An 11397-nucleotide genomic window follows, 5' to 3' on the forward strand; every position below is an offset into this window, starting at 1 on the left:
GCAGCGCGGTGGCTCGCGCAGGGGATACAATTTTTGACGGGGGTAACTACATTGGCACGACACCGGCGGGCGTACCATATTCAATGGAATATAGCTGTATTAAGCATCTTGATTTAGGATTCCCCTCAAGAATGTCGGGAAACAAACAAAAAAAAAAACGCTCATTTTCAACTTAGTATCATTAATATTCTTGTAAGTTAATTTAATTGTTGACACTGGGTTTCGGAGTCATCAACATGTTGTGTCCCCCCTGCCCCAAAAGTCAAACTCCGCCTATGTGTTGTACCCTCGGACTGTGGGACAGCTTTAACTTGTTTGGATGTTAGTCGAGGTTCTTTATCCACCATCTGCACAATCTTTTGTTGAAATCTCTCGTCAATTTGTCTTTTCCATCCACATCTAGGGAGGTTAGCCACAGCGCCGTGGGCTTTACACTTATTGATGACACTGCGCACTGTAGACACAGGAACATTCAAGTCTTTGGAGATGTACTTGTAGCCTTGGGATTGCCCATGCTTCCTCACAATTTTGCTTCTCAAGTCCTCAGACAGTTCTTTGATCTTCTTTCTTTTCTCCATGCTCAATGTGGTACAGACAAGGACATGGGACAGAGGTTGAGTCAACTTGAATCCATTTTAACTGGCTGCAAGTGTGATTTAGTTATTGTCACCACAGGTTATGTGTCACAGGTAAGCAATAGGTGCTATTAATTACACAAATTAGAGAAGCATCACTTGATTTTTCAAAGGGTGCCAATACTTTTGTCCGACCCATTTTTGGAGTTTTGTGTAAAATGATAATGATTTAATTTTTTTCCATTCTGTTTTGTGTTTTTTCATTGCAAGCAAAATCAATGAAGACATTACTACCAAAGCATTTGTAATTTCAATAATTTTCTTGGAGAAATTGAGCATTTTCTGACAGAATTGCAGGGGTGCCAATACTTTTGGCCAGTACTGTACCGTACGTCCAAACGATTTCGACGTCTGCTAGTGATAAAGTAATTCCAATTCACAGCAGAAGTATGAAAATAGCTTGTTTTCCTTGACTTCAGCACAAATGTCTTTTTTTGTCGTCTTGCAGACTGCATCAACCCGAGCGTGACAATCGGCGGACATGGCTGTCGTTGTGAGTACACGGTGACAAAATGGCGTCTTTCCATTCACAACAACAAAAAAAAGCTCATTGTTAAAAAATAATTGCGGGTTTTACAGCATTCATGTGAGACAGATTAGAGCAACACTGAGGTCTTATTGATTAACGCAGGCTCTCGTGTGGATTAGGTTTCTTTCAAAAATGGGGAAAAAAAATAACTTGAGCGTGACACATTATACAAAAGAGCTTTTGTTTTTGGGAACAAAACCAGACGTCATGAAAAAATAATCCAGATGTACTGAATGGGTGATTCTCATGAAAGCTTTGAATTACGGTAATGAAGGACATTTACCAAACTTAGCTTAAAATAGCAGAATGCAATGATGACTCGGTCATTTTTTTTCATCAACGGTTTGAGCTCCTTAATATTTGATTTTACTGTAAATAATGTCTAAAAACGTAATATTATGTATACTAATGATCACCGATGGTAGGGACGTAGACATGTATGAAAACGCAAATTATCATAACTAACAACATTTTTTAAAAAAGGTGAAAAAAATCCATGTATTAGGATATACCGGCCATATCGGTCGACCAATAAATCGAGTCGATATATCAGTCATATCGGTTGACCAATATATCGGGTCGATATATTGGTTGACCGATATATCGGCCAATCATTTGGCATTTATAAAAAAAAAAAGTCCATATATCGGACCGATCTTTTGGTTGACCAATATATCGAGCCGATATATCGGCCATATCAGTCGAACAATACATCGGGTGGAAATATCGGCCATATTAGTCAACCAATACATCGGTTCGATACATCGGCCATATCGGTCAACCAATATATCAGGTTGATATATTGGTTGACCAATATATCGGTCGACCCTTTGGCATTTATTTAAAAAAAAAAAAAATCCATATATTGGACTGACATATCAGTAGACCTTTAGCATATATTAAAACAAACTTAACAATATAAAAAATATCTTGGAAAAAGTCCACATATCGGCACGATATATCGGTTGAGCAATATATTGGCATATCAGTCGACCGATATATTGGGCTGAAATATCGGCCATATGGGTCGACCAATATATCGGATCGATATATCGGCCATCTTGGTTGACCAATATATCGGGTCAATACATCGGCCATATTGGTCAACCAAATTATCGTGTTATATATATTAGTTGACCGATATATCGGTCAAACCTCTGGCATTTATAAAAAAAGTCTATATATCAGACCGATATATCCGTAGACCTTTAGCATATATAAAAACAAAAATATTACTAATATAAAAAAAAAAAACTTGGAAAAAGTCCATATATCGACCCGATATATCGGTTGACCAATATATCGGGTCGATATATCGGCCTTATCAGTCGACCAATATATCGGGTCGAAATATCGGCCATATCAGTCGACCAATATATCAGGTCGATACATCGGTTGACTGATATATCGGTCGACCAGTATATTGGGTCAATACATCGGCCGACCACTATATCAGGTCGATATATCCACCATATCAGTCGACCAAAAAATCGGGTCAATATATCGGCCATATCGGTAGACCAATATATTGGGTCGATATATCAGCCATATCGCTCGACCCTGTGGTATTGGACTGATATATCCCTAGACCCTTAGCATATATAAGTACATAAACTTAACTATTAACAATATGAAATTTTTTTGGGAAAAAGTCCACATATCGGTCGACTAATATATCGGGCCGATATATCAGCCATATCCATTGACCAATATATCGGGTCGAAATATCGGCCGTATCGGTCAACCAATATATCAGCCCGATATATTGGTCACCCGATATATCGGGCAGATATATCGGCCATATTGGTCGACCAATATATCTGGTTGATAAAACGGCTATATCAGTCGACCAATATATTGGATCGATTTATTTGTTGACGATTTGTTAATGGTTGATCCTTTATTTATAAAGTCCATATATCGGACTGATATATCAGTAGACCTTTAGCATAGATAAAAACCTAAACTTAACTATTAACAATATGAACAAAATTTTGGAAAAAGTCCCTCTATCGGTCGACTAATATATCGGGCCGATATATCAGCCATATCCATTGACCAATATATCGGGTCGAAATATCGGCCGTATCGGTCAACCAATATATCATGTCGATATATTGGCTGACCTATATATAAATATACATACATATTTGTACATATTTTAAAAGCAATTTTGCCAATCCCAATTTTTCTTTGACTCTCATTCGTCATTGGAAAAAAAAATCTGATGCAGTTTAGTATTACCCTTTCCATCCGCAGAGTGGAACTTACCGCATGGTGTCCGAGGAGGAGCAGGCTCTCCGCGCTAAATTAGAGCGCCTCACCGTCAAGGACCACGGGCCCGTTTTTGGCCCCAGCCCCAGCCTTCCAGACCACACGCGGCAAAAGGTACGCGCCTCTCCGTCCGTCTCCAAAAACAAAGCGACTCGTAACGCCGTTTCAAACAGGCCAAAGACGAGCTGAACGAGACGGACGAGAAGCGGACGTCAGCCGTCAAGGAGCTGCGGGGGATGATCAAGGAGAAGGCGGACGCCGGAGACGAGCTGGCTAAGGGGGTGTTGGAGACTTTCGGGGAGAAATCGGACAGCCTGCTGGTGCGCTTCATCCGGGCTAGGAAGTACGACGTTCCTAGATCTTTCGATCTCATGAAGGGTAAACGCCGATCCCAAATGAGCACCTCTGGAGATAACGTTCAGGTCCTCATGACAACTTTCCGCCTGTAGGCTACGTGCGTTTCAGAAAGGAGTACCCCGAACTGTTCGAGAACCTGACGCCCGAAGCGGTACGCAGCACCATCGAGGCCGGCTACCCCGGAATCCTCCAGAGCCGGGACAAATACGGCCGCGTGGTTCTTCTCTTCAACATCGAGAACTGGGACTACGAGGAGATCACCTTTGACGAGGTGCTCAATATTTTCAATTCTGTTCATCATACGAAGTAACTCTGTCCGTATACATCGTGCGCTTGCACCACAACTTCCACAAGTACATTTAGTTGTACCACAAGTACGTGTACTTGCCCACCAATGTTACACCCTTGAAACAGATCCTACGAGCCTACTGCGTCATCCTGGAGAAGCTCCTGGAAAACGAGGAGACTCAAATCAACGGCTTCTGCATCATCGAGAACTTTAAGGGCTTCACCATGCAGCAGGCGTCCGGTATCAAACCCACCGAGCTTAAGAAGATGGTGGACATGCTGCAGGTGCGATACGGTTCTTTCGTAACGTTCAGGATTTACGATGAAGCTGAACTTCCATCTTCTCCCGCAAGGACTCGTTCCCGGCCCGTTTCAAAGCCGTGCACTTCATCCACCAGCCGTGGTACTTCACTACTACTTACAACGTGGTCAAACCACTCATGAAGAGCAAGCTTCTGGAGAGGGTATGCTGGAAAAACAATAGAATTTCTTTTTGACGCGTTAGTTGTCATCGACGGCGATAGATGTCCAATTCATTTGAACTGGGAGGGTTGACAGTAAATGAACATTCACTGCGAGTGATAAACTCACTTAAAGCGTTTAAATTTAGTTTTCAGAGACAAGCGATCATTGTCAATGGTACTAAAAGAATTCATCATAGATAAGACTTTAAGTAGAGTTAACTCTATATATTTTCATTAATGTAGTGAGCTTGATGAAGTAAGTTGAAATAACTTACGTCATAAGACTAAGTAGAATTAACTCAGTTAAAACAGATTGAACGTCTACTAGTAATGAACTCGTATAGTGAATTTTAATGTAGTTTTAGGAGACACGATTGAACGTCTATCATCAACAGTGCTAAAAGAGTTCATCATAGATAAGATTTTAAGTAGAATTAACTAATATTTTGAGTATTCTGAACTCATTTTTGTTTTTCAAATGTAGTGAAATTGATGAAATAAGTTGAAATAACTTACGTCAGCACTAAAAGAGTTCATCTTTGATAAGACTAAGTAGATTTAACTCTAAGTTCAAACAGATTGAACGTTTACTAGTAATGAACTCATATAGTGAATTTTAATGTAGTTTTAGGAGACACGATTGAACGTCTATCATCATTAACAGTGCTAAAAGAGTTCATCATAGATAAGATTTTAAGTAGAAATAACTCACATTTTGAGTATTCTGAACTTTTTTTTTTTTTTTTCTTTCAAATTAATGTAGTGAAATTGATGAAATAAGTTGAAATAACTTATGTCACCACTAAAAGAGTTCATCACAAATAAGATTTTAAGTAGAATTAACTCACACTTCAAACGGATTCGACGTCTACAAATGAAACTCTTCTAGAGAGTTTTAATTGAGTTTCAGGAGACCCGATTGAACGTCTATCATCGTCAACAGGGCGAAATATCATATAATAGATAAGACATTAGGTAGAATTAACTCGCATTTTGAGTATTCTAAACTCATTTTATCAAATTAATGTAGCGAACTTGATTAAATAAGTTGAAAAAACTTACTTCAGCACTAAAAGAGTTCATCATAGATAAGACTTTAAGTAGAATTAACACAGTTCAAGTGGATTGAACGTCTACTAGTGAAACTCATTGAGAGAAATTTTAATCGAGTTTTAGGAGACCCGATTGAACGTCTATCATCGTGAAAAGGACGAAATATCATATCATAGATAAGATTTTAAGTAGAATTAACTCGCATTTTTAGTTTTATTTTTATTTTTTATCCTAAACGCGTTCTGTCAAATTAATGTTGTGAACTTGATGAAATAAGTTGAGATAAATTACGTCAGTACTAAAACAGTTCATCATAGATAAGACTTTAAGTAGAATTAACTGTCAGTTCAAACGTATTGCACATCTACTAGTGATAAACTCATCTAGAGTTTTAATCGAGTTTTAGGAGACTCAATTGAACGTCTATCATTGTCAACAGCGCTAAATATCATATCATAGATAATATTTTTCGGTAGTATTAACTCCTATTTTGAGTATTCTAAAATTATTTTATCAAATTAATGTAGTGAACTAGAAAAAATAAGTTGAAATAACTTACATCAGCAATAAAAGATTTAATGATAGATAAGATTTTAAGTAGAATTAACTCGTATTTGAGTATTCTAAACTCATTCTATCAAATCAATGTTGTGAACTTGATGAAATAATTTGAAATAAGTTACGTCAGCACTAAAAGAGTTCATCATAAATAAGACTAAGTAGAATTAACTCTCAGTTCAAACGGATTGAACGTCTACTAGTAATAAACTCATATGGTGAATTTTAATGTAGTTTTAGGAGACACGATTGAACATCTATCATCGTCACAGTGCTAAAAGAATTCATCATAGATAAGATTTTAAGTAGAATTAACTCGCAATTTGTTTTCTGAACTCATTTTTTAAAAATTAATGTAGTGAAATTGATTACATAAGTTGAAATAACTTATGCCAGCACTAAATGAGTCCATCATAGATTTTAAGTAGAATTAACTCACATTTCAAACGGATTGGACGTCTACTAGTGATAAACTCACTTCAAGAGTTTTGATGTAGTTTTAGGAGACACGATTGAACGTCTATCATCGTCAACAGCGCCAAAAGAGTTCATCATAGATAGGATTTTGAGTAGAATTAACCCACATTTTGAGTATTCTAAACTCATTTTATCAAATGAATGTAGCAAACTTGATGAAATAAGTTGAAATAAATTACATCAGCGCTAAAACAGTTCATCATAGATAAGATTTTAAGTAGAATTACAGCGCATTTTGAGTATTGTGAACTCATTTTATCCAATTAATGTAGTGAACTTGATAAAATAAGTTGAAATAACTTATGTCAGTGCTAAAAGAGTTCATCATAGATAAGACGTAAGTGGAAATAACTCACATTTTAAGTAGTTTAAACTTATTTTATCAATGTAGTGAACTTGATGAAATAAGTTGAAATAACTTAAGTCAACTCTAAAAGAGTTCATCATAGATAAGCCTTTAAGTAGAATTAACCCTCAGTTCAAACGGATTGGACGTCTACTAGTGACAAACTCATCTAGAGAGTTTTAATCTAGTTTTAGGAGACAAGATTGAACATCCATCATTGTCAACAGTGCTAAAACAGTTAATCATAGATAAGACTTTGAGTAGAATTAACTTTCAGTTCAAACGGATTGGGTGTCTTTCTAGTAATGAACTCAATTAGAGAATTTTAATGTAGTTTTAGGAGACACGATTGAACGTCTATCATTGCCAACAGCGCCAAAAGATTTCATCATAGATAACATTTTAAGTAGAATTAACCCACATTTTGACGATTCTAAACTCATTTAATCAAATTAATGCAGTGAACTTGATTAAATAAGTTGAAATAACTTACGTCAGCACTAAGAGAGTTCATCATAGATAAGACTAAGTAGAATTAACTCTCAGTTCAAACGGATTGGACGTCTACGAGTGATAAGTTTTAATGTAGTTTTAGGAGACACGATTGAACGTCTACTATCGTCAACAGCGCTAAAAGAGTTCATCATAGATAAGATTTTAAGTAGAATTAACTCACATTTTAAGTGTTTTAAATTTATTTTATCAAATCAATGTAGTGAACTTGATGAAATAAGTTGAAATAACTTAAGTCAGCACTAAAAGAGTTCATCATAGATAAGACTTTAAGTAGAATTAACCCTCAGTTCAAACGGATTGGACGTCTACTTGTGATAAACTCATCTAGAGAGTTATAATTGAGTTTTAGGAGACACGATTTAACGTTGATCATCGTCAACAGAGAGTCATCGTCAAAGAGTTCATCATAGATAAAATGCGAGTTAATTCTACATAAAATCTTGAGTATTCTAAACTCATTTTATCAAATGAATGTAGCGAACTTGATGAAATAAGATTTAGGGGTTCTATACTCATTCTATCAAATTAATGTTACGAACTTCATGCAATAAATTGAAATACTTACGTCGGCACTGAAAGAATTCATCATAGATAAGATTTTAGGTAGAATTAACCCACATTTTGAGTATTCTAAACTCCTTCTATCAAATTAATGTTGTGAACTTGATGAAATAAGTTGAAATAACTTGCGTCAGGGTTCTCATACTCAATTTAAGAAGTACAAATAATACAATTCTCTAAATCACAGGTGTCAAACTCTAGGCTCTGGGGCCTAATTCGCTGAAAAATGTTTGTAGAATGATTCAAATGTTTTTTTCCCCTCCTATTAGTTAAATAATTTTTAAAAATTACAATAACTTCCTCTTGTGTCAGGTGTTTGTGCACGGAGACGAGCTGGAAAACTACTACAAGGAGTTTGACGCCGACATCCTCCCTGCCGAATTTGACGGCAAAGCGCCCAAATACGATGGCAAAGCCACGGCGGCCAAGTTGTTTGACTAAAAAGCCAGTTATGTTTACATTCCGCCTGATGAGAGGATGACTTTTTTTGGGTTTTTTTGGGGGGGGAGTGGGTCCAGGTAAAGCCTACAATATTTTCATGGAAAATACAAGCAAAATTAGACACCAAAATGGCTGACTTGTAGTTAAATTTTGGGTCCTTGAGTTTTTTTTGTGCTTCATAAATTTATTTTTCATCCAAAATGGACAACTTCCAGATTCATTTCAGGTTTTGGTGAGTCCTGACTGACTGGCATGGCCACCCAATTTTTTTTTTTTTTTTTTTTTTTGTGTAACCCAATCTTGGGCTTTGTTTGGACCCCCCCTTCCCCTCTAAACACTTTCTTTTAAAGCAACGAGTCTGTCCATTCTTACCCTTTAGGGTCCCCTGTTGTCCATTGTTTACAACGATGAAATGTCCCCTATTGTGCTACACTGTCACTTGATTGTACAATAAAGTGTATATAAACCTCAACTTGTGTAGTCTTCATTTAGGCGAGACGTCCAAGCCATTTTGAATAGGAGGGATGGTATAGTCGTTCTACAAGTACTTGTGTACTTGTACTACAAGTATGTGTAATTGTGCTACATGTGGGTGTACCTGCGTGTACTAGTGCTCCAAGTTGGTGTACTTGCATTGTAAGCACGTGTACTACAAATATGTGTACTTGCGTGTTCTAGTTCTGCAAGCATGTGTACTAGTACGACAGTTTAGTAAACTAGGATGGCAAGAACCTGTACAAGTACTAAAATTTAGTATACTAGTACTGCAAGCACATGTACGTGTGCTCCAAGTACATGTACTTGCGTGTACTTGTGATCTTAGTACTACAAGTACATGTACTAGTCCTACATACATGTGTACTTGCATCTACTACTACTGTAAGCACGTCCACTAGTACTAAAATTTAGTATACTTGAACTGTAAGCATCTGTACTAGTACCAAAATTTAGTATCCTTGTACTACAAGTACGTGTACCTGCGCATCCTTGTACTACAAACACGTGTACAGTGGTATGAAAAAGTATCTGAACCTTTTGGAATTTCTCACATTTCTGCATAAAATCACCATCAAATGTGATCGGATCTTTGTCAAAATCACACAGATGAAAAAACTGTCTGCTTTAACTAAAACCACCCAAACATTGATAGGTTTTCATATTTTAATGAGGTTAGCATGCGAACAATGACAGAAGGGGGGGGGGAATAAGTAAGTGAACCCTCTGCCTAAGGAGACTTAAAGAGCAATTGAAACCAATTTTTACCAAACAATATAAGTCGGGTGTGTGCCCAATCACTGATGAGTGGTTTAAAGCTGCCCCGCCCACTATAAAACACACCTGGTAAGAATTGTCTTGATGAGAAGCATTTTATGATGTGCATCATGGCTCAGTCAAAAGAGCTGTCTGACGACCTGCGATCAAGGATTGTTGATTTGTATAAAGCTGGGATAGGATACAAAACCATCTCTAAAAGTTGGGATGTTCATCAATCGACAGTCAGAGAAGTTGTCTACAAATGGAGAGAGTTTGGCACTGTTGCTTCTCTTCCCAAGGAGTGGCCGTTCACCAAAGATGACGCCAAGAGTTGAGCGCAGAATACTCAGAGAGGTAAAAAAACAACCCCACAGTGTCTGCTAAAGACTTACAGAAATCAGAGTTCAATATCTCTGTGCATACATCAACTATGTGTAAAACTACGGCCAAGAATGGTGTTCATGGGAGGACTTCACGGAGGAAGCCACTGCTGTCTAAAAAAAAACATTGTTGCTCGTTTAATGTTCGCAAAAAGGCACTTGGACTCTCCACAGAAGTTTTGGCAAAATATTTTGTGGACTGATGAACTCAAAGATGAATTGTTTGGGAGTAACACACAATGTTATGTGTGGAGGAAAAATGGAACAGCTCGCCAACATCTACACCTCATCCCCACCGTGAAGCATGGTGGAGGGAGTGTCATATTTTGGGGCTGTTTTGTTCCTCAGGGCCTGGACAACTTGCAATGATTAATGGAAGAATTGATTCAGAAGTTTATCAGGATGTTTTGCAGGAAAACCTGAGGCAATCTGTCAGACAGTTGAAGATAAAAAGAGGATGGATGCTGCAACAAGACAACGATTGAAACACAGAAGTAAATCAACTTCAGAATGGTTTTAGAAGAACAAAATACACGTTCTGGAGTGGCCAAGTCAAATTCCAGACTTGAACCCCATTGAGATACTGTGGCATGACCTAAAGACAGCGATTCATGCCAGACATCCTAGGAATCTGATTGAAGTACAGGATTATTGTAGAGAAGAATGGGCCAAGATTAGTCCTGATCGATGTGCTAGACTGATTGGTAACTACAGGAAGCGTCTGGTTGTATTGTTGGCAAAGGAGGGGCCACAAAATATTAAATGTGATGGTTCACTTATTTTCCCCCTTCTGTCATTGTTTGCCTACTATCCGCATTAAAATAGGAAAACCAAGAAATGTTTGGGTGGTTTTAGTTGAAGCACTGTTTTTTCATCTGTGTGATTTTGATCAGATCACATTTAATGGTGATTTTATGCAGAAAAGTGAGAAATTAAAAAAGGTTCAGGTACTTTTTCATACCAATGTCAACCTACAACAACCCTCTTATTGATATTGGGTCACTTCCTATTGATTTTGGGGCAATTTGGGATCACTTCCTGCTGATATTTGTTCACTTTGTTATTTTGGGGGCACTTCCAGTAAGGAAAAAAAAAAAAAAAAATACACTGCACTTTCTCTGCCATTGACGGCAATAGATGTTAAATCTATTTGAAATAGGATAGCTAGCATTGAATGGTCATGTTTCACTGCAATTGACAGCGATATAGATCCAATCAAATGGCAGCCAATGAGTTAAAAAAGCAACAACAACAACAAAACATA

The 11397-nt window shown here is 37.3% G+C and overlaps 1 protein-coding gene across 1 annotated transcript; it reads left to right on the plus strand.

The window, feature by feature from the left end:
- Positions 1-1054: 1054 nt before the first annotated feature.
- rlbp1b (retinaldehyde binding protein 1b) lies at positions 1055-8564 on the plus strand. The gene is made up of 7 exons (XM_057837306.1): positions 1055-1128; positions 3424-3552; positions 3612-3816; positions 3888-4066; positions 4210-4368; positions 4437-4547; positions 8371-8564. The coding sequence occupies exons 1-7, from the start codon at positions 1117-1119 to the stop codon at positions 8497-8499; spliced, it is 924 nt and encodes a 307-aa protein (XP_057693289.1). The 5' UTR covers positions 1055-1116; the 3' UTR covers positions 8500-8564.
- Positions 8565-11397: the final 2833 nt, after the last annotated feature.

This window comes from Corythoichthys intestinalis, chromosome 5, assembly GCF_030265065.1.
Source record: "Corythoichthys intestinalis isolate RoL2023-P3 chromosome 5, ASM3026506v1, whole genome shotgun sequence".
In the NCBI taxonomy this organism is placed as follows: domain Eukaryota; kingdom Metazoa; phylum Chordata; class Actinopteri; order Syngnathiformes; family Syngnathidae; genus Corythoichthys; species Corythoichthys intestinalis.

What these genes read in the sequence shown, in the direction of transcription:
- rlbp1b (XM_057837306.1), top strand. An exon ending in AGGAGATCACCTTTGACGAG is followed by an intron (nt 4,067 to 4,209) that starts GTGCTCAATATT and finishes CCCTTGAAACAG; the next exon opens with ATCCTACGAGCCTACTGCGT. An exon ending in AGAGCAAGCTTCTGGAGAGG is followed by an intron (nt 4,548 to 8,370) that starts GTATGCTGGAAA and finishes CTCTTGTGTCAG; the next exon opens with GTGTTTGTGCACGGAGACGA.